This window comes from Balaenoptera physalus (assembly GCF_965194825.1).
Source record: "Balaenoptera physalus genome assembly, chromosome: 7".
In the NCBI taxonomy this organism is placed as follows: domain Eukaryota; kingdom Metazoa; phylum Chordata; class Mammalia; order Artiodactyla; family Balaenopteridae; genus Balaenoptera; species Balaenoptera physalus.
The window spans coordinates 55,164,363-55,187,842 of NC_138886.1; the positions used below are offsets into that span (position 1 = coordinate 55,164,363).

The 23,480-nt window shown below is 42.8% G+C and overlaps 1 protein-coding gene across 1 annotated transcript in view; it reads left to right on the forward strand.

The window, feature by feature from the left end:
* Nucleotides 1-23,480, forward strand: part of SLC1A1 (solute carrier family 1 member 1) — a 73,793-nt gene that overhangs the window by 40,908 nt on the left and 9,405 nt on the right. Inside the window, exons 3-10 of the mRNA XM_082471017.1 lie at nucleotides 11,450-11,542; nucleotides 13,219-13,333; nucleotides 14,571-14,613; nucleotides 16,037-16,135; nucleotides 18,777-18,961; nucleotides 20,083-20,190; nucleotides 22,054-22,176; nucleotides 22,565-22,759. Coding sequence (XP_082327143.1) covers nucleotides 11,450-11,542; nucleotides 13,219-13,333; nucleotides 14,571-14,613; nucleotides 16,037-16,135; nucleotides 18,777-18,961; nucleotides 20,083-20,190; nucleotides 22,054-22,176; nucleotides 22,565-22,759 — 961 coding nt within the window. The remainder of the gene's footprint in view (nucleotides 1-11,449; nucleotides 11,543-13,218; nucleotides 13,334-14,570; nucleotides 14,614-16,036; nucleotides 16,136-18,776; nucleotides 18,962-20,082; nucleotides 20,191-22,053; nucleotides 22,177-22,564; nucleotides 22,760-23,480) is intronic.

Below are 23,480 nucleotides of genomic sequence, written 5' to 3' on the forward strand. Positions count from 1 at the left end.
CTTTCTCTAGTTGCGGTGAGCGGGGGGCTACTCTTCGTTGCGGTGCGCAGGCTTCTCATTGCGGTGGCTTCTCTTGCTGCGGAGCACAGGCTCTAGGCGCGCGGGCTCAGTTGTTGTGGCTCACGGTCTCTAGAGTGCAGGCTCAGTAATTGTGGCGCACAGGCTTAGCTGCTCTGCAGCATGTGGGATCTTCCCAGACTAGGGCTTGAACCCGTGTCCCCTGCATTGGCAGGCGGACTCTTAACCACTGCGCCACCAGGGAAGCCCGAGACCCCTATTTTTAAATTCAGACTTTGCAGGTGATGACATACTGGAATCTAGGCTGGGGAGGGCATTTTTTTTAAGGATACATATTCATTTACTCATAATAGGCTGTGCACTGGGAAGCTGTCCCACACCCTCCAGTGGAAAGAATCATGCCATGTGCCTCCCTGAAACAGGTTCAGTTTAATTCAGAAAACACTGGTTAACCGTGTGAAAACAAACTAACCCTGCGAGAGGCTGAAGTTCCTACCATCCACCTGGTCTTGGATCCCAGGTCTTCTGCTAGCCACCCAAGTCCATGAGTCCCCTTGTTGGCCAGAAGGTGTAAGAGTTGAAGACTCACATATCACTTGGCTGTACAGCTTGCTATTAGGTAACTAAGAGCATCCAATGTCAACTTCATCTATGGGGGAAAGTATGCATGCTTTTCTTGAAACATTGGTGGCTTTTTTACGTAGTTTAGTCTCTACGAAAATTGCCACTTCAAGATGGATTATAAATTTAAAACTTAACTGCTGGAGCTTAAAATCACACAGGCTGAGAATGAACATCTTACCTCATGTGCACCATCTGGAACCACTGGACTCTGCCTGCATTTCAAGAAGTGCCTCCTTTCTCTTTTCGCAGACTTGTTTGGGAACCAGGAAAATAAGATGGCCTAAACAGCTTTGCACACATGAATTAAACATTTCCCTAAGACCAACAAGAAATTTTTGTTGTGTTAAAACACACTTACTGAAGCCAGAGGACTTATTATATTAACTGGGTTTCTACAATGTTTTCTCCAAAGAAGGAAGGGGTACATTGTATACGTAAGGAATGGAGTTCCCATAATGAATGTGCCACTGGCCACAGTAATAAAGAGAAAAGCGGCAAGAGATAAATATTCCCTGCTTCAGTCTCTGACATAGTGAAACCCAGAGAATCCACCCTGAATGAGCTTTCCTTTTGCCTAAACCAGTGCTGCTAGACTGGTTCACAGCTCTGTTCAACTGAGTTAACCTGGTTTTGTTTCTTAAAAATAAAAAAAAAAAAGGAGTGAGCCTCATATACTTTAGTCACTTTTCCACAATTGCCTCTCTTTGTCAACCTAATGTAAAAGCAAGTAGGTTTTGCCATTTCTTTGGGACTTCATTCTTTATGAGGGCTTCCATGTCCTGTAAAATTTGTATTAAATAAATGTGTATACTTTTCTCCTGTTAAAAAAAAAAGAAAAAATGAGTGAGAAATCATGCGAGGATTCTAAGGAACCTCCTTTGTGGAATTCATGGATCTGGGAAACTACATTCATTCATTTATTCATTTCATCTTCAATGTCCCAGGCTCTGTGCTGGGCATACAAGATATAAAGAGAAGTCCTGTCCCTCAAGAAAGGGAAACTACATTGCAATGCTGTGTGATAAGTGCTTTGTGGGAATGAGGACAGGGGAGGGGACATTGGGTGGAGTTTTGAAGAAGAGATAGGAATCAGATGAAGTGAGGCAGGCATTCCAGGCAGAAGAAAATAGCAGAAGGCATGGCATCTTGGGAGGACAGTGAGACTTTGACTGGAATGCTGCAAACCTGGGGAGGAGGCATGGGAATGGAAGGGTGAGGGCATGGCTTCCTGTGATTTGTGCGCCTTCCTGGGGGGTCGCCGTGAGCCTGTAGGCGTGGGGAAGCAAGTTAGAGCAGTGACTCCCACCTGTGCCATTATCTCCAAAGGAACACCCTGAACAAGCTTCAGGTGAGGAAGTATTGTTTAAAAGAAAATTCAGTGACACTCCAAGATGGTAAGGCAGACTTTATTCCAGACCATCATGGTAGGTAGAGGTACCACTGCAATGGGATTTTGCAGTGGAGGAAAGAGTGGGTTCAACTCCAAATGAATACAACATGAGCCACTGGGAGTTGATAGCCAAGAAACTGAGTAGTGAGATCAGTGGATGGAAAGTTACTGTGAGGAAACGTCGGAGGTAAGCGGGATTCTGGCTAAACTGACCTCTAACAGGATTCTTGCTGAAGACAGGCCAGGTTAATCAGATATCACCTGGGGGGTGGTGGAGAATGAGGAACCTGATTAGTTATGGAGAGTGATCAGATTTTGAGGTTTGGGGGTTCTGGTTAAACTGATTTAGCAGGGTTCTTGCTAAAACTAGATTTTACAATGAAGTCCACAGTTAGGCCTAGGAGAAGGTTCTGGAGCCTGACTAAAGTGTGGTCAAGCAAAGAATCTTTGTCAGTATCAATCACAGAGGAACAGGAGAGTCTACTGGTTAAGAGCCAGACTGCCTGGGTTTGCATCCTGGCTCTGCTATTTACTAGCTGTGAAACCTTGAACAAGTTACTTAACGCGTCCTCAACTGTAAAGTAGGGATAATGATAATACTGTGTCAGAGCGCCCTGAAAGAGCTATATAATTTTTTAACTTACTCTTTTTTGTCTGATACTATCAGAGGTTTCTAGACAGTCCCAACATTGGCATCAGAAGCTACAGGGCCAATATTAGAATCAAGCCCACACAGGTGAGTTCACACAATGCGTTCATTCTGGAAATGAAAATAATAGGAAAAGGCTTGCTCTGCCAGCAAGGTTGAGTTCCTCAGCATACAAGCAGCCTCTACCCAGATGCCTGAGCTACCAGTTTTGTAAGGTAAGGAGAAGCAAAGAGAGAGCTCGGTAATAATTAGCTTGCGGCAGAAAGCTAAAAAAGTCTCACTGAACTGTTAGCTATCCTGATGTCAAAGCACGGACTTTGAAGAGAGCGGCTGAGCTCCTTAGATCCTCTGAGGTGTGTTTAATGCTTATTGAACAAGAAGCCTCCTATAAAAGCTCATTGAATCTTCTGAAAAATTGGCCCAACTACAAACACCACTGTCCTCTATGGTATTAAAAAAAAAAAAAAAGTTAAAACAGCACCTGGGTTGCTGAAGAACCAGGAAACCAGCCCATTGCTTCTTGACAGATGTTTTGAACGTCAAATGTGGACCTGCTGACAAAGGCTGCAAGTGAGAGCCTTTAGTTCATTTGCTGGGGACCATTTTATTTTTTTAACTTCACAGAATAGTCTGGGAGGTGATAGAACCTATTTCAAGGCAGTTCTTTGTGTTAATGTCTCTAAGGAAAATAGATGTCAGGTGAAGCGTGCACAGAAATATATTTTGCATGCTCCCCTCTGCCTTTTCTCTTTCCCGCTTTTAACATCCCAGGAGTATTAATCCAGGCCGCCCTGAATCAACAAAGTGAGAGCATAGCCAGCCTTGTTTTCTCTGGGGAATGAACTTGTTTCTTTATCTTCATAGCAACGCAATGAAAGTAAGTAGGAACTTACCTCTCTATCTTTAGAGATGAGGAAACAGGAGATTGAAGAGAGATTCAGCCAATTTTCCAAGATTACACAGATCATAAGGGCAGCACCTAGGACTGACGCAGAGTCTCGAGCTCCTTTCTGGAACCTTCTGCTGCCTGGGGACCAGAGCCTGGGAAGAGGTGCCTGGGGGCAGGCAGCCATACATAGATTTTCTATTTTACCTTAAGTGCCACGAGAGGCTTATACCTGCATGTGAAATGATCTGATTTATGTTTTAAAAAGATCCCTTTAGTGGCCATGTGATGAAGGAACACAGAAGGATTATGGTAGGAGTGAGGGAACGAACAAGTTAACACTTGTGTAGTGCCTTCCATGTGCTCAGTGACACACTTCATATTGATCATTTCATTCAATAATAACGGAGGCTATTGACCGAGTAAAATTTAAATTCTAGGCGTGCTATAGCCCTGTATGGTACTGTTTCTGACCCTCACAACAGCTGTACAAGATGGGGTTGTTCACTTTGCTCCTCACAATTACACTTTATGAGGTAGAGGCATTTAAAACCTCCATTTTAGGGACTTCCCTGGTGGTGCAGTGGTTAAGAATCCGCCTGTCAATGCAGGGGACACGGGTTCGAGCCCTGGTCCGGGAAGATCCCACATGCCGTGGAGCAACTAAGCCCGTGCGCCGCAACTACTGAGCCTGCGCTCTAGAGCCCACGAGCCACAACTACTGAGCCTGAGTGCCACAACTACTGAAGCCCACGTGCCTAGAGCTCGTGCTCTGCAACAAGAGAAGCCACCACAAGGAGCCTGCGCACTGCAATGAAGAGTAGCCTCCGCTCGCCTCAACTAGAGAAAGCCCGTGTGCAGCAACGAGGACCCAACACAACCAAAAATAAATAAAATAAATAAATATATATTTTTTAAAAACCCTCCATTTTTATAGATGGAGCCTTGGGAGAAGGCTGGGATTTGATCCCAGGGGGTCTCACCGAAGCCCATACTTGTTTCTCCATGTGCCGGTGGTCCGTCTGCTGGTGATGGAGAGACAGGAGTCCGCTGGATAAGAGGATGCCCCAGTGCAACGAGTTTCTTGAATGATGTGTCCATTCACAATTGTGAAGCACCATCAGATGCCAGACCCAAAAAACTTCCAGTAGCAGTTAATTCTGACACCTTAGTGGCAAGGTGGGGAGAGATCATCACGAAATTTTGTTCTCAGGTGGGTGGTAGCTCAATCAGAGAGCTCTCAGAGGAGTCTTTTGCCCTCAGTTGTTTATTTTTAAAACATACTATTGTTTAGCCCATGGCAACTTCTTCCTTTGCAGTGTTTTCTTAAAAAAATTCTAGTAGATTGTTACTGCTTTGGTCAGGAGCCAGAACCCCAGCTCATCCAAGCCTCGTCCGGAGGTGAAAAAACAAGTGTGGTTTCTTAAAGAGCTAGCAGGTGCCCCTAAATTCCAAGGACTACCTCTGTTTCTAGGCCACAGCTCAGCCTCAAAACTGTCCCTGTTTTTAAAGGACAATTCTGGACTCACTGGTAACTGGACTTGTTAAAGAAAAGAAATTCAGTGATACTTGTTAAAGATGGTAAGGCAGACTTTACCTAGGACCGTAAAGACAAGTGTAGGGACCACTACAATGAGATTTTGCAGTGGAGGAGAGAGATTGGGCTCAACTCTGAATAGCGCATGGACAAATGGGAACTTATAGCCAAGGAGCAATGGGGGTGGGGGGCCACTGGATGGACAATTATTAAGAGAAAACATCAGGGGTAAGGGGGGTTCTGGCTAAACTGACCCAATAAGATTGATGTTGAAGACAGGCCAGAGTAATCAGACATCATCTGGGAGATGGTAGAGGATTAAGAGACCTGATCAGATATCTAGGATGATCAGATAGCAAGGGTAGGGGGTTCTGGCTAAACTGACTTAGCAGGGTTCTTGCTAAAACTGGATTTTGCAAGGAAGTACACAGATGGGCCTAAGAGAAGGTTCAGAAGCCTGACTAAAGTGTGGCCAAGCAAAGAATCTTTGTCAGAATCCGGCACATCTTGATGCTGCCTGCTGCGAGTTGCTTCTGGTCACCTCAGCCTGGTGACACCTCTGGCTCCTCTGAAAGCCCATGGGACCAGTTCTCTGCACCAGCGCTTTACAGAGCATCCAGTTTTTAAAGTGGGCGGGAAAGATCCAGGTTTTTAAATTTCCAATCTGCATGGATCAATAATCTTTGTAAACTATAATAGAAATGAATTACTAGGAAGAAGATATAAAAAACAAAGACACACAAAACACTTGCCCGATTTTTTATTACATTCAACAGACATAAAATTCTGTTCAATTGCTATAAACACTTTCAAACACTTACCTTTGATTTCTGTGCAGATCCTGTCGCACCTGCTTTGCAGTGTATTAGTGCACAGTCCCTCTCATTTATTTGTCAGTTGCTAAAGGGCAGGTGTTAGCTTCCAGAAGAATTGAGTTTTGGGAGTGGACTGTAAGGAGAGGCGGTCCTCTAGACTTCACCAGGCATGAGGCATGGCCTGAAAGCCAGGAATCTAGGAGGCTCTTTAGAGTAAAACCCCAGGATAAAGCACGGTGATGTTTCACCTGTTTGGGACTAAGGTGGGCCCGCTGTCTGACCTCCCCTGCAGTAAGTGAAGGGGGCCATATTCTTTTTTTTTTTTTTAATTTTGAAAGAGTTTTAAATTTTTAAAATTATTTTTAATTGTGGTAAAGTACACATAACATAAAATTTACCTTTTTTTTTTTTTTTTTTGGCCATGCCCTGTGGCATACGGCATCTTAGTTCCTTGACCAGGGATCGAACCTGCGCCCCCTGCTTTGGAAGCGCGGAGTCTTAACCACTGGACCGCTAGTGAACTCCTAAAATTTACCATCTTAACCATTTTTTAGTGTACAATTCAGTGGCATTAAGTACATTCCCATTGTTGCATAACCATCACCACCACTCATCTCCAGAACTCTTCTCATCTTGCAAACTGAAACTCTGTACTCATAAATAGCTCCCCATTCTCCTTTGTCAAGGGGGCCATATTCTCAACCACTATGTCATACTAGCTCCATGCATGTGCTACAAAATCTAGTCCAGCGCTGCCTGGTAGACCTTCCTGTGATGATGGAATTGTTCTCTATTTGTGCTGTCCATTGCAGTAGCCACCAGCTACATGTGACAAGTGAGCACTTGAAAAGCGCTGTCTTCAGAGTCCAAGGTCTGGATTAAGTTACCATTTGCAGGACAACATCCATTGAGCTAGACCACACATTCTCAACAGGAGCAATATGGCCTCGAGGCAGCAAAAGCTGGTTCTTGGGGTGGAGGGGGGACTTACTCTTCTCATGTGAAGAGCACTTATATACATTTAGTACATGAACAGATGAACAGTTTGTGCTATTAAAATTTCATGGGATGGCAATGAGGAAAAAATATCGAAAAGACTGGGGGAGGGGCGAGTGGGGTGGAGCACCCAATAATGAAAAAAAAAAAGAGAAACACTAAGATGCTAAATATGTTCTCACATGGAGGTCTGTTATGGGTGAAAAGTATTTTTGTCGGCCGCTCTGGGAACCATACCAAACTGCCCTGTATGAGTGGTTTTTAAGATTACCTGCCAAGTTCCTAATCTCTGACACAGGAGTGGATCTTTGAAATGGGCTCACTTTGTAAGGAGAGGAATACCAATGAGAAGTGCAGTGTTTTCTGTCACATGGAAAGCATCGAGTACAAAATTCATAAAGCATCTTATTTAACACACGGAGGATCCAGAAAAGAATACGCCTCCGGCCTTAGAGCACTGCGCTCAGCATGGTGACGGAAAAGCTCACCAAGAGATGTGGCTGATCTGGTTTATCGTCATCCTCTCCCCCGCCCCTGTGCTATCAAGGTACAGGTTGCACTGAATTTTTTTTTTAAATAAATTTATTTATTTAATTTATTTATTTTTGGCTGCATTGGGTCTTCGTTGCTGCGTGCGGGCTTTCTCTGGTTGCAGCGAGCGGGGGCTACTCTTCGTTGCGGTGCGTGGGCTTCTCATTGCAATGACTTCTCTTGTTGCGGAGCACAGGCTCTAGGCGTGCAGGCTTCAGTAGCTGTGGCACACAGGCTCAGTAGTTGTGGCTTGCAGGCTGTAGAGCGCAGGCTCAGTAGTTATGGCGCACAGGCTTAGTTGCTCCGCAGCACATGGGGGTCTTTCCGGACCAGGGCTCGAGCCTGTGTCCCCTGCATTGGCAGGCGGATTCTTAACCACTGTGCCACCAGGGAAGCCCTGCACTGAATTTTGTAATATATTTAAGCTTGAGTTTATTCATTCAACATTGTTGAGCACCCACTAAATGCTGGGCACTCTGGTAAGGCCTAGAGATTATGCTGATGTCCAGTATGGTAGCCATTAGCCACATGTGGCTACGTATATTGAGATTAAAATTAAGCAGAATTTAAAATCAGTTCCTCAGTCACACTAGCCGCATTGCAAGTGCTCACTAGCCATGTGTAGCTGGGGCTACTGCAATGGACAGCACAAACCAAGAACATTTCTATCATCACAGGAAGTTCTACGGGCAGTGCTGGTCTAGAATTTTGTAGCACGTGGATAGACCCAGTACGACATAGTGGTTAAGATCTGGCTCTTGGGGTCAAACCTGGGTTGGGATCCAGCTCCACCACTCACCAGCTGTAGGACCTTGGCATGTCACTTAGCCTTTCTGAGCCACGGCCTTCTCTGTAAAATGGGAGTAATAAGGCCTACCTCGTGGGGTTATATAGTAAGCATAAAAGGAGATGATGCACTTAACATGCAGTCATTGCTCAATACACAGTGTCTATTATCATTTTCATTTTTATTATAATTATCATTATTACTGGCAGGTGGGGTGTTTAGACCACCTATCCAGACATTTTATAATCATGTTAAGTTCAGTAATGCTCCTATTATAAAGGTTTTCAAATATTAGCCTGTTTCCCTGCATATGTTCCCTCCCTTTATGGCAGTCACCCACCCCTCATCCTCAACATTGTGTTAAAAATTGTCGAGAACCTGGATTTGAGTGCCAACGCTGCCCCCAATCAGTGATGGCTAGAAAGTTAGAGTGGTAACTCTAGAGAGGTGGAGAAGTGTGACTGTTGAATACACTTCTGATATATCCAAGAGAACTGTAGGACCTAGGTAGATTTGAAAAATGGGGAACAAAGCTCTTCCTGAAAGTAACTACAAGAGAGTTGCTGTACTCCAGCAGAGAGGAGCTGGCTGACTGCTTTGGGGGCTGTATTTGTTTAAAATATTTCCACCAAGAATCTCCTTATTATGAAGCCTTTTATTGCCAGCTGGGACCTGGAATAAAAGCAGGGGCACCAGCCCATGACAAAATCATTAAGACAAATTAAGACATATTCATATATGCTGGAAACAATTACCCACATAGATTTAATTTGTTTCACTGCTGGAAGAAAATCCTGAGCGGGCATGAAAAACATACCTGAGAACAGTTCTGCAGCCACCCTGTGAACCTGTCACTTGTCAGTGCCTTAGGGACTGGGAGATGCTTAAATTGGATGTCTAACAAAGGACAATATATCTGAAAATACATCTTCTGTTAGATCAGGGATACAGGTGTTTGTACAGGTTACTTGGAGTTCTGTTAAGTTGGTGATTTTCTTTTTTTTAACCTACCATTATTGTTATGAATAATTATTATAATTGTTTATCAAAATAATGTATGGAGCTCAAAAATGGAATAGGAACATTTTATAATCAAATAATACACTTAGCAAGCTTATATATTTGCATTATTGTTTGCTCTTTTTTAAGAGACCAAAGCTAAATATGAGATAGTTCATTGGTTTCTGAGTTGTAGCCTTCAGTGTCTCTTAATTTTTTTTGTTGTTATTGTTTCTTGCAGAATTATTGTTTTTAATTGTCTTAACATTAGGAAAAGAAAGTCTGCTCAGCATACCACATTCTTTTTCCCAAAGAAAGAGAATAGGATCTATCATCCAGGTTATTCTAGTATGTGACTGCTGCAGTATACCCATCATATGGTAATTGCACAATCTTGCTCCGGAGGTTGGTGAATGAGCCCTTAAAAACATCCTGGGGTGACTGCTAGAGGCCAGAGCCCCTTCTCTCAAAATATTAACTTCATAAGGAGCAATCAACAGCCAGAGGAATGGCGTGTTTAGAGTGAGAGATGACTTTTTCTGTCATCATCATCATGATAGCTTCCTTACAGATTTTCCCTGTACGTCAACTATGTACGATTATATTTGAGGAGCATAATCCCCTAGTCACTTAAAAAAAATGGATAGGCTTTTTATAGCATGAGGAGTGAATATAAAAGCTACTTGTGCTTGCTGATAGCCTGCAGGTTTACGACCTTTTCCTCGGGGTTGCCTCATGACAACCTCTTCATTTTTCCTGCTACCCTGTGCTTCAGGTTTTGCAAACAGTTATAGAACAACTCATGTGTGTTGAAGACTCAAAAATCACTTTCTATGGTGATTGTTTGATTCAAAATGTGATTCTCATTTTGGAAATCGGACAGGGTAGTCTGAAACCTTCAAATGACAGTTTGCTGAAAGATGACTTGGTCACTTCTGAACCTGCCTCGTGTCCCACGTAGAAGCAGTCCAGTTAGAGAGATGCATCATTTGATTCCATTTGTATGAGCATCTTTGATGGAACGCAGAGGTTTCTAGCAAGGAGGGATGTGTGCCTTCCACCTCTACAGCTATCCTTGGCATTCTACACAACCATTTCAAGTCAGGTAACATTCAGTCATTTTACTGGCAGCCAAAGACCATCTGAAACTAGATCTAACAATGTGGTCCTAAGTCTCTTTGATTACCCGTGCCCTCGGAAATTTTTATTTATATCCCAACTCCAACTGGGATTTTAAGGAGTCTGACAATCAAAGCCATACAGAATAAGGTTGTAAACATAAAAGCAATTTAAAAATCATGAAAAGAAGGAAATTTGCTAGCCAGGATGGATAATGAAATTACTGTGATTTATTATTGAATTTGGCCCTGAGATTGTCTAAATATCCATCATTAAGTAGATGATTAAATACCTATGGTACAGCCACATGACAGAAGATTATGTAGCCTTTAAAATTATCTGCGGGGTGAATTTGTAACAATAAGAAAAGATGCTTATAATATAGTATTTAGAAGAGAGAGGATTAAAAACTATAAAATTATCTCAGCCATGTTTACAAAAAATTGAGAAAAAAATATGGGGATAAAATTCACCAGAATATTGACTACAGCTGATGACAGGAAGTGATTTTTGTTTTCATCTTTATGTTTTTTTATTTTCTTCAGATAATTACAATGAACATATATATTACTTTTATAATCACATGTAAAAGTTTTTTAGTTGACTCTGAGATTCCTGACAAAAAAGGCAGAAAGGGAAACAATCATGAGTTACATGGTTTTTATTATGTGATGAAAGAACTTTCTCAGTTCTTCAAGGTAAACTTTTCCTTGATACTGAATCCCAAAAGAATGTTGAGTGATATAATGTGCAAATCTTGATAAAGTTCTTAGAGCGGATGCAAAAGGGGGGACTCCTTTTACTGTCTCATGACCACCCCCAAGGGGAGCCAAAGACACAGCACTCACTATGGGCTAAAGTAGTGGGGATTAGCCAGAGGGGAACTTGCCTCCGACTAGGCTTCCATCTCTTAATTCTGTGTTTGGAATATTGAAGTGGTTCTTTTGCCCATTGCATGTATTCAAACAAAATGTGTGAGATAGGCCTAGCAGATGCAGACACAGCTCTCAGCTCCTTTTTTCACACCTTGAGGACTGAATCACCACCAGTCCTGGAAATTTTTTTGAGTAATATAATTTGATTTCTCCCCCGTTTCAGGTGTTGCTGCACTGGATTCCAACATATCTGGAAAAATTGGTCTACGTGCTGTCGTATATTATTTCTGTACCACTGTCATTGCTGTAATTTTAGGTAAAATTTATTTCTGAATCCTTATTTTTCTGTATAATTGTGACTTTCCATTTAAAAGTAGTTGGCTTTTAAAAATGCACACTTTTTTAAAATCAGAAATTACAGTTGTCAAACTACTATGAAAATTTTTGGCTTGAAGTCAGCACAGCACATTTTATATGAACAATATAATACTGACTGAATTTCAGTCGTGGTACTGCTTATTAGTGTCTCTAGTAAGAAACAGAAAGAGGGTGACAGTTCTGTGCCATATCTACCTTATTGGGTAGAAAGAAATGAAGCCAAGAGCTAATATAATCTTTAAACTTGATAATTAATCTATAATAGTGGCTTTGAGTATAATTATAAAGTATTTCCAGAAAGACAGCATTTCATTACATTTCAAATTTCATGTAGTAGCCAGAGCTAACAGAGTCTTGCCAAGTATAAATTCCACTTGAAAGAGGGAGAATGTTCTAATAAGGGAATATGGTTGCTCTTATACCTTTGGCACTCTTTTGTGAAAAAAGTATGTTCCATCCTTTGGGACCTAGCATAACATCTTAAGAAGGATGCCCGGAGTGGGAAGAGAGGAGAGGACTGTACTCAGATGTTGCAGCCAGTTTGACCCTTGCAGCTCTGCTTTAATGAACTGATAAAAGGTGATGAAGATGTGGTGACATTTTAGTGGTATTAGGCCAGGGGACTTAGGAGGGCCTGAACCCTACCTTAAATCAAAGCTACATCTCCTCATGAGATTCCTGAGGGAGGCCAACGCAAAGAACAAAGCTGGGCTTGTCTATTTTCTGCAACCCTGAGACGGAAGAGTGGACCACACCCATTCATTGCCCCTCTATTGCCCAGTGACTCCTCCCATTAGCAAAACTGACCCATTCAGCATCCTTAAGTCCTACCCCCCTTGGACTAGCATTTCTCCTTGGGAAGAGTGATAAAGGGCATGGGGCCTTTTCTTCTTCACTCCCCTCCAGTCAAACAACCTGGTCTTTCCTAAAACCTCCCACCTCTGCTTGAACACCTCAAGAGGAACCCATTACCTCTAGAGGCTAAAATGGGGCTTTCAGATGCTCTCTGTTTAGACATTTCTTCTTTACAATGAGAAGAACTATCTCTCCTTGGAACTCCTGTCCTCATTCCACCCCCTAAGAGTCACACAGAACAACACTTCCTAACCCAAATCCTTTTGTGGGTTACACAACAGCTTTCCAGATATTTGAAGCCTTGTGATATGAAAGGAAAATAAGGCTTATTCTGTATGACCCTCAGAAAAATAACCAGCAACTGTGGGTAAAAGTTACAGAAAGATGTTGAGTGAGTGCCCTGAGTTGGAAAATGAATTATTCTCACCCTAACCCCTGCCTAGGCTGATCTCATAAGCTAAAGAAAAGAAAAAAAGAGGATTCTTATCAGCAGGTGTTTCCAGAAGCAGTTCTGGAATGCAGCCCCTTCATTTTTTAAAAACACACATGAAGAGTTCTTTCTGCTTCATTTAGATGGAAAAGTAATAAAGGCAGCTGCTGAGGTCCCCACTGAGGCTTGTCGTTTTGGCTGGACCTCAGGGTCCCCATCCCAGTATTGCCTGGTACCACCAGGCCTATTGCTTCTAAAATGGATCCACGAGGGGTGTCAGGTGCCCTGGGAGGTTCTTAATGCTCTGTGGGTGCTATCTTTGGTCATAGGTATCGTGCTGGTGGTGAGCATCAAGCCTGGTGTCACCCAGAACGTGAATGAAATTGACAGGACAGGCAGCAGCCCTGAAGTCAGTTCAGTGGATGCCATGTTAGACCTGATCAGGTGAGTGTCTGGCCAGCAGGGTGGCTTCATAGGCATGTGACCTATGTGGTCGCACAGGGCCCCATACTTGGTTTAATGCTCTGCTGTTGCTGTCTTGAAATTTTTAATAATTTTTGAATCATTATACATGTTTATTTTGCCCTGGACCCTGCAAATTACACAGCCAGTCATGCTTACCAGGTCATGGTTCCAAGAGGGAATGGAAGGAACAGTGTTCTCTGTCAGGGTTTAGGATGGACAGAGATGCCTAAAGTATACTTGGTGCGTTAAGATGCCGGGCTGTGTTGGGTGGTCAGTTCTGAAGCATACTTGAAGAAATACATTTTTTAATTGTACAGGAGAAACCCTCTTATCTGAAGCAATCAGGGCTGGAGATTGGTCAGTTAATTAAAAAAAAAAACACACAGCATTTAAAGCAGAGAATCATAAGTATGAATTACATATTTTGTTTACACTTAAAACTTAAATGGGTTTATTTGCCAATTTTTTCATGTCGGGCCAAGGTCTTTTCTTAGAGTGTGACAGTTGATTTTTCATTTCCCTGTTGCCTAGGCTGCCTTTATAAATGCATCATCTACAATTTCCAGATTCAGTTTCCATGAAGTGGAGAAACAAAACCCTTAGAAATAGTAAAGAAAGCTGAGTGCCAAGTTCTTCCGGTTGTTTTTTATTTCAATTGTCTTCTCTTACCTAATGCAACCACGGAAGTTTTACTCACTTGCCTTGATTGAGTTTCCAGGCATTCCAGCTTAGTTTTTATAGAAACTGCTCCTTCCTTTTCACACTTATAATGCACTGATTTACATAATTTTTAATTCAGTAATAACAACGATATTTGCAACTGGCATAAAGAATTTGGGAACAAGTGCAGAGAACTCTCATTATCAATGAAAACAGAAATGTGGAAAATATTAAAGAAGTCTCTTAACTGTGCATGTCTACCTGCCAGTGTGAATTTCACCAAGGACAGCAAGCATGTCAGCTACTCAGTGAATCAGTTAAGCGTGACAGGTGGTTAGGAGAGCTTTCTATCTATCCCTGGTTGAAGCTCAGCAGGGAAAAATAAGTCTTAATACAAGGAAGTATTATGTAAAGGAGAGGCCAGAAGAGAAACCAGAGTACTAATTCTGTCGCATAATCATTTCCATCAAAGTATCGGGTATGACCAAAAAAACCCCAAAAAACAAAACAAAACACTTTTGCCTTAATGTAATACTGCTTGTCCTGTCTCCAACAGGAATATGTTCCCTGAGAACCTTGTCCAAGCCTGTTTTCAGCAGGTAAGAATAATGACTTTTGCCCTCAAGTTGCTCCCCTCTTCCCCCTTACCAATTGAGCTTTTTTTCCTGCTATGACCCGAGAAATGGAATTAGCCCGTCAAAAATGACAGGAAATGCACCTGTGAATGGAGGAATATCAGGAGACCTATTTCGTAACCCTAGTATTTCCAGGCACAGTGACATGCCTGTTGTAGCTCCTCCATTTTCCCTTAGGCTTTTTTTCTTTCCTCCAAAAGGGCTCAACTGGAGCAAGTCAGGAACCTGTCAAATAATGAGTGTTTTAAAATGTGGCTTCTAGTACCTATTTTTGGAGAACCACATTATATTTGTGAAGAAACTTAGACTATCTACAGATATAATGCAGTTAGAAAAGTAGCCCTCCACCTCTTCTTTCCTTTCCCTCCCAGGTTGGGAAATCAGTATCTGACCCACATGGGTGTTCCTGGCATTTGGTCTTTTCTTTCATCTTTACATGCCCATTGCTGGCACTCTACAGAGCAATATAACAAAGCCAAGATTTTTTTCCTTTAGGAAGTTTAACAATCTCTTCACTCCATTTCCTTTAAGGCTTTTTCTCTTGTTTATCTGTGCACTTTAAGACAGCTGAGTCTATCACAAGCTGCTGAATTCATTTACATAATTACAGGAACAGAGACCTCTGTGTAGACCAACAAAAATGGCAATTAAATTGCTCCCTGCCAACCTCCAAGAGGTACAGAACCACCTCTATTTAGGGAGTGCCTTTGCGATTCAGCCACAGTGGTCATTTGTAAGGTTCCTGGTGTTGGCAAAGCCACGTCGTAGGAGTGACATTTATGCCTGGCGTGATGATATACTAGCTCTTTCTTAAACATCTCTGCTGAAGTCCAGCAGAATCAAACAGGGCTGAAGAAATTCAACGGAAATCTCACTCACGTAATAGCCCTAAAGGGACTATTGACTTTGGAACAACCGTATAGTTCTTGATGTTTGTTAAAGTCATGGTGACTACATTTATCCAAGCGATGAGGTTTTTTTTTTCCAGATTAAAAATAATAAATGAATAAATAAATAAACAGAAACAAAAATGATTCATAGGATTCCTATAGAGTCTGTCTGGTAAAGCAACTACAAATAAAACCCATGCTTTCTTTCACATTATTGTTCCATTAATTGGTCCCTTATTACAGAAGTGAGAGGGCATTTTGACACCATTGAATGGTGGCTATGGAGGTCAGGAGGTTGGATTTCTCAATCCCATTTTTGCTTCCAAAGCCTCATGGGAGGTACCGTCTAAAACTGAAGCCAACAGAGGCCTCGGAGGTGGAACCTTTCAGTGACACTTGTCTGGCCAAAGTAATACTCCTATGGTTTAGCCTCAGAAGCTTAAAAAAAATTCTTTTTTTGTTTGTTTCTTTGACCTTTTTTCCCCGCCAACGTGCAGTACAAAACCACACGTGAAGAAGTGAAACGTCCCGATGAGCCAGGGACAAACAGGACGGAGGCGTCTGTCACAGCCGTCATGACAACTGCTATTTCCAAGGTACCATTTGCATCCTGTTGTTTGCTCCCTTCCCTGGTAGGCAGGGGCCGAGCCATGAGTGAGCAGGAGATGGAAATAAGTAGATCCTCACCGTTCGCAGATTCCACGTTTGTGAATTCACCTACTCACATTCACAGACACACGAAGAGCGGTGAAAATTTTAAGTTGCCCAATGCACATGTTCCCTGCTGAGGCTGAACAAGGCTACGCTCAGCCTTCTTGGTTCAGCTCTTACACGGTAAATAAGTGTCCTTTGTGCGGTGTGTTTATGCCACATTTTTCACATTTTTGTACTTTGTCTTGGTGATTTCACTGTTTGAAATGTCCCCCAAGCATCACGCTGCAGTGCTGTCTAGTTAGTTTTCCCAAAGGCAGGCAGGCTGATGTGCCATATGAGAAAATACATGTTAGATAAGTTTCATTCAGGCATGAGTTAAAGTGTGTTGGCTGTGAGTTCAATGTTAACAACTAAATAATATATATTAAATAAGGTGTCTTTGAACTGAAACACAGAGAAAACAAGGTTTTATGTTGATTATTTGGCAAAAATGTTGTGACTGTTGATTCCCAGGAACCTAATCCTATATTTCCCCTAGGAACATTGATTCAATATTCACTAATTCAGTGTTCGCAGCCACTTTATAGAGTGTAACTTCTGAGAATAATGAGAAGCAACTGAACCACGCAGAGAAAAGAATGAGCCCTTTCACTTCTGTATCTCTGCCACTCAGAGTTGAGTTGGGCACCTCTGGGAACTATGTTAGATTTGCAAGACTGCTTAAACTGCAGGCCTACAGTTCCTTATCCGAAACTCTTTGCCCGTATTTGATACTGAGTCCAGAGCTTTTCACTTTAGAAGGTCCAGGTGGTATATGTACTATATGTTATACAACATCCTTAAGTGGAATTGACAATAACATTCTAGAATCAAGCACATCAATATTTCTGCAACTAACTTATGAATGTTCTACCAAGTGAGAAAAATAGGCTATATGTAGCCTTATCTCAGTTCGGGATAGGTTTTGCCACCAAGAGTTTGCCATAAATTTATCAATGAAATCAACAGGCTTTGAGAATTTTGGGGATTTCAGCATTGGAGATTAGATCGTGTGGGCCTAAAGTAGTATATTTGTAGTCCTGTAGATTGCTCCTGAATGTACTCTGCCTTCACACAGAAAGGAAAGATTTAAGGAAAAAAGAAATACTCAGTAGACTTAAGAGTTCAGGTTAAGTAGGCCACAGTTAGCTCCCTCTTTCTTCCTACAGAAAGCCCTCCATGACCTAGCTCCTCCCTGGTTTCCCAGCTTATTTCTCGGTGAGCCCAATCTATTCTATCCAGATCCACCTCCTCAATTAGTTTCTATTCCTGCTTTGTGATATGGTTCCATAAAGATTTTCTGAGCACCCTCCATGAGCCAAGCCCTGCTGGGCACTGGGATTACAGTAGAGAAAAGACAGATGTGACATATGCCCTCATGTGAAGAGTGATGAATATTAAAACAGGGAAGAATAGGGTACTCTGGGGCATTCAGCAGGGAGGTTTAAATTAGTTTGGGGTCCATAAAGGATGAGTAGGAATTATTCAAGCAGGGTACAGGGACCTGGTGCATGATGACTCTTGCCTTTCCTTACATTTTTCTGGACTGTGCTTTCATCTCCTGGCTGCCTGCCGCTCAGGCCTATCTTTCCCTAACCTCACAGCCCTCATTCATGTCCCCAGTCTCCATATGATGCCTGTAACGTGTAGCTTGGCTGTGCAGCTAATTACACACCATCTTGCTATCATTGGCTCATGTTTCTCACAGTTAGTCTTGTCTCTCCAGCTGCATTTTAAGACCTTATGCTGTAGCCAATGCAGTTAGCACACTTAACTGCTCAATAAATATGTTTGATCATGTCAGATCGTAAGTAAGAAATAATTGGTACCCCAGTGGCTCGTCCACATAATTCTTCGTAAACCTGGTTTGCACCACTCAGAATACGTTATCTCCCTGTGAAATCGCTCAGTAAATCTCATGCTGCACAACGCAGATTGAGTTATCTCTTGGTATATCTCATGCTCTTCTTACCCAGCATAAAACAAAGACATGGTTCATAGTAGTCTATGTCTGGTTAATTTTTATATCTCTAAAATCCTATTGGTCATCCAGGATTAGAGGCAGAAAAGAATATTCCTGTGTTCATTATCAGGATAAAACAGATAGTAAAGTGTCCTAAAAATGTCCACACTGGTAAATATTTTGAGCTTCCTGCATTATTAATCTGTATCTTTTTTATGCAGACTCCAAATGTAACTAGTAGTTAAAATAACCCTGAACAGTGCCTTGATTCTAAAGTTCTTATTAAAAATTTAAAACACCCCAGAATAAGAAATCTTCAAAAGAAATATTCAAATATGGATTTGTTGAAAGAAAGGAGAAAAGACACACTTTAAACTTCAGTGGCAGAGGGTGGGGGGCAGTAAAATTTGACCCATGCGTAGGTGTTTGTGTTTTTAATTATGTTTCCCAAAGTTGTAGAGCCAAAGTTCTTGCTAGATCCACTTGTTTGTTTGGCTATCATATCTTTCTGTTTCAGGGCCTATGCATTCTAACAAGATTGTAATCATGCATCAATGTATTTTCTTGGTTTTGATCCACAGAACAAAACAAAGGAATACAAAGTCATAGGCATGTATTCAGACGGCATAAATGTCCTGGGCTTGATTGTCTTTTGCCTCGTCTTTGGAATTGTCATTGGAAAAATGGGAGAAAGGGGACAGATTCTGGTGGATTTCTTCAATGCTCTGAGTGATGCAACCATGAAAATCGTTCAAATCATTATGTGGTGAGCACACGCCGGTTAATGCCATCTTGCTTCCCCTGACCCTTCAAAACTAGCATGAAGAGATTTATGTTTCTCAGTTGACCTCACCTTAGAGAGGGTATCCAGACACTGGAGTATTAAATAATTCCATGTATTACTGAGTACTTAGGTCACTAACAAAAGCCTAGATGCCAGCCATTGTCTTTTCTACCAAAGCCCTTGATCATCTTGCAACCAAGCAGCATTTATGTAAGAAATAACTCTTAAAGGAGTGATTTGAAAGAGTTTTCTGCACATCAGAACACAAAGTGCTTTCCTTAACCAGGCCCCAGGCAGAAGGGATATTCAGAATATTTACAGTTGGTACGACATGGGCCCTAACGCATCCAAATAAAAGCTGCCATTGGTGAGCATAGCAGTGGCACCACCTGAGTATCTGCCCTGTCCCTAGAGATGCCAAAAAGTCCACCTTTCCTAGGAGACCTCTGCCCCGCTTATCTCATAGCAAGTTGGTTCAAAGTATAGACATTGACAGTGACATTTCAGTCACTTAATCCTGCTAAACCTCAGCTTCATCACATGTAAAAAAGGATAATAACGTCTACCCCTAGAGCTGGGAGAAGTACATTAAGTGAAATGATGCATGTAAAATTCTTAACCCAACGCAAAGCACGTAATGACAGCTCCACAAACAGAACTATTACGACCACTTGCACGACTAATTCTACTGCTCTGTTGCTGATACCACTACCTGGGAAACAAGACAACCATGTCCAGAAAGAGCCTAGTGGCCATATTTGGAGGGTCAAGCTAAGGAGAGATCTGCAGATGTGACAGTAGGCAGGGTGTTTATGTATCAGAAGCAAGGCATGGGGTATGTACCTGTTTAACCACACCTTCTAACCAAGTGTACCCCTTACAGTAGCTTAGGTGGGTAGAAGTTAAGGTGCACAGGGGTGCTGAAACCTGGTGCCAGTGTGGTCCAGCAGGGCTGAAAGTGAGACCTTAGCTTCATTGTGTACTCCCAGCTGAGGGCAGATGCCAAGCCCAGGTGCATGCCCTGGCTTGTTTCTTCCCCAGCATTCCCACCCTGAGAAAATACTTGATGACAGAAGTGGGTCTTTCTTATGTTTGGTTTCTAGCTACATGCCGGTTGGTATTTTGTTCCTGATTGCCGGGAAGATCATAGAAGTTGAAGACTGGGAAATATTCCGCAAGCTGGGCCTTTACATGGCCACCGTCCTGAGTGGGTATGTCAGACTCAAGGGAAGAAACGGAAACCTCATTTGAGCCAATGGATTGCTGCTGAGAGCCTGGGTTTCAGTTGGTTAAAATTGGCTTCTCTCCCACGTGCAGGGAAAGATGGGGTTCAGAGATAAGAGAGCAGCGGGGAGGAGGGCTGCCCTTTAACGGCTGAACTGGAGGTGGATCACACTGTGCTAATTTCCAGATCTTGGCAGAACAGCCTGGACCATGCTTTGTCACTGCCTTTATTAGCTGTGTTAAAATCATTTCTTAAAACAAGAGAAAAACCCACTGGTGGCCTCTCTTGGCCCGCTCCTGGCCTTAACTTCTCCAAGGATGTAAACCAACCAAACCAGTAAGAACAGGCCCCACGTACCCCGAGTCTGAAAGAAATTAAGCAGGGCCTAAATTAAGTCAGACTGGAGCAAGTAGGAGTGGGATGGCTGGTTGGTTCCACTCCTGTTGGTGGGGCTGGTAAGCACTGTCACAGCCTGCATCATTGGAGAGGGTGCTAGGAGAATCTTCAGATTGGTAAGAATTGTGCAAAGCAGGAGGGCAGTAGGAGACAGGTCGTGTGCATATTTATTGTAGCCCACTTATTGGTTCTTGAGGGGAGATGTGGTGGGGTAGGTTATGAATGGTGTGCCCAGATATCTAGCCGGGGGCAGGATACGTCACATGTGCTAAGAAATATGGACCAAGGGAATGACTAAACATCATCAACTTGACTCCCATAGGTCCTTGCCCCCAAACACCCAACTGGAGCAATCAGCTCACCTATTGGAACTCAGATGCACTGGGGAGTTTCCACCGCATAGCATCTGGTTCTTAATCTGTGTGTACCAAAAGCATAGCCCTGCTGGTCAATGGAGAAGAAAGCCAGAATCAAATCCCAGGGCCCCAGTAGTAATGGAGGTGGGACCATCCACCTTACTGGAGGCCAGGGGCTGTGTCCAGGTCATGGTGTGGCTGAGGTTTATTATGCTGAGCTATTTCATAATGGGGTTCTGCTGGTTTCTGCTCTATCGACCTATCTAGGTTTCTAACAGAAAACTAAAAGTCAGTTTCTCATAGTTCTAAGCCACAGGCTCTCTGTCTATAAGATCCTCTTTCCTGACCTCCAGGATCTGTATTTTCCATGACCATTTCTTATTATTTCAGCTTCACATAACTGATCTGTAAACTCTAAGTTGCCACTTACATGGCATCTGCTAAATCAGTCTCATTTCTTAAGCCCCCTGGCAAGGAATAGTTTGGAAGTTAGGAATGACAAAGAAAAGAGGGTCAGTCCTGAAGTATGACTGTGGAAAAGCAGGGATTACTTCCTCCTTATTGCACCCTGATTCTCCTCTTAGGTGGTGGGTGCCGTCCAACCAGACAGTGGCATGGTCCAGGCTGAGTGCTGTGATAAGGGCTATAATACTATTGGCCACAGAGTCACCAAGGAGGGAAAGGTCAGCTTGACCTGGGAAGGTGAAGGAAGGCTTCCCGGAGGAGGGGCAAGTTTTGCTGAGTCTTAGAGGAGGAATAAGAATTCAATAGCAGAAGGAAGTGAAAGCACGTTAGGACGTATAGCAGGAAGCGCAGGTACAGGGCTCAGCAGCATGACACAACTTGTTCTGTGAGCTCCAAAACATGGGCTCAGCTACTGGCTTAGCCATTAACTTTGACAAGATATTTGATTTGCTGAGTCTCTTCTTCCTCATATGTGCACTGGAGACATATATTCCTGTCCTCTTTTTCATATTCTCATTGGGTCACTATGAAAGTTGAATGATAATATCATGAGTAAAAATGCTGTTTGAAAAAAAGAAGTAGTATGAAGAGATGATATCATCTATGAACCTGTTTCTCTCTCCTGTTTACAGGCTTGCAATCCACTCCATTGTAATCCTCCCACTGATATATTTTATAGTTGTACGAAAGAACCCTTTCCGATTCGCCATGGGAATGGCCCAGGCTCTTCTGACAGCTGTCATGATCTCCTCCAGGTAAATAGAAGAGGGGTGTCTAGGAGAAGTCTGTGAGCCAAGCCTTAGCAACTCTCACCTCACCTGATGAAGCACTGGCTGCAGCTGGTGGGTTTTGTAGCTGCCTTTAATTTGAGAAATGACCTCCATAGCCTCTGCCCATGTCCTTAAACATATTCCCTTACCTCTTGGATATTTCCTGCCCTCTTGGCAGAGCCTGCAGCCCGGAAGGGGTTATAGTGTAGCTGGGGGCAGTGGCAAGCACAGCGCCTTCTGATTCCTGGACCTGCCAAAAGTGCCATCATGCTTTGAGATCTCGGTTTAGTTTTTGGAACAGAGGTGTCTCTTCAGGCAGGGATCGAGGACCAGCATTCCTAGACCATCAGTTCCTTTCTCTTTTATCACACAGTTCAGCAACACTGCCTGTCACTTTCCGCTGTGCTGAAGAGAAGAACCGGGTGGACAAGAGGATCACTAGATTTGTGTTACCCGTTGGTGCTACAATCAACATGGATGGGACTGCACTCTATGAAGCAGTGGCAGCTGTGTTTATTGCACAGTTGAATGACTTGGACTTGAGCATTGGGCAGATTGTCACTATCAGGTGGGGCATGAAGTCACACTCATTTTCATCTCTGTTACTGGAATTGCCTCAAGTGAAAATCATCTGTGAAGGGAGATCAAGGATGGTCCAGTGATAGGTTGATTTTCTTGGTCTACAAAGTCCCTTCCCAAGATTAAGCACAACTATATTACAAGTAGTGGGATCGTGGTACATAAAACTGCTTCAGGTCTGGATAGCCAAAGGCATCCCTGTGTTCTCAGTCCAGTGCACCCACTAGGTGCTAGGCACAGAGTAGGTACCAAGGACTCAAGGTGGAATAAGGACCAGTTCCTGCTTTCATGGGGTTCCTGGTAGAAAGGTAAGGTATGAAGATATCTAAATAAGTGCTGAGTGGTATGGTAAAGGCTATAATAGAGGTTTGAGTTGAGGGGGCACAAAGGGAACTGAAGAAGAAAGGGTTGGCTCTACCTGGGAAGGCGAGGAAAGGCTTCCTGGAAGAAGGGAACGTTTAGCTAAGTCTTAGAAGAGGAATAAGAATTTAGTAGTAGAAGGAAGGAAGCTAAAAGCATTTTGGAAAAAGGAATAGCATTAACAGGGGTCTTGATGTAACTATGGCCTAGTTACAGAGTACAGATTATTTGGTATGGTTGGCATAAAGAGTACAATGTGAAGGCAGGGATCATATCGTGGAGGGCTTTGTGTGAGGAGCTCAGGTAAGGGTCTTAGACAGTCTTTCATATTATGGACAGATTTGCATTTT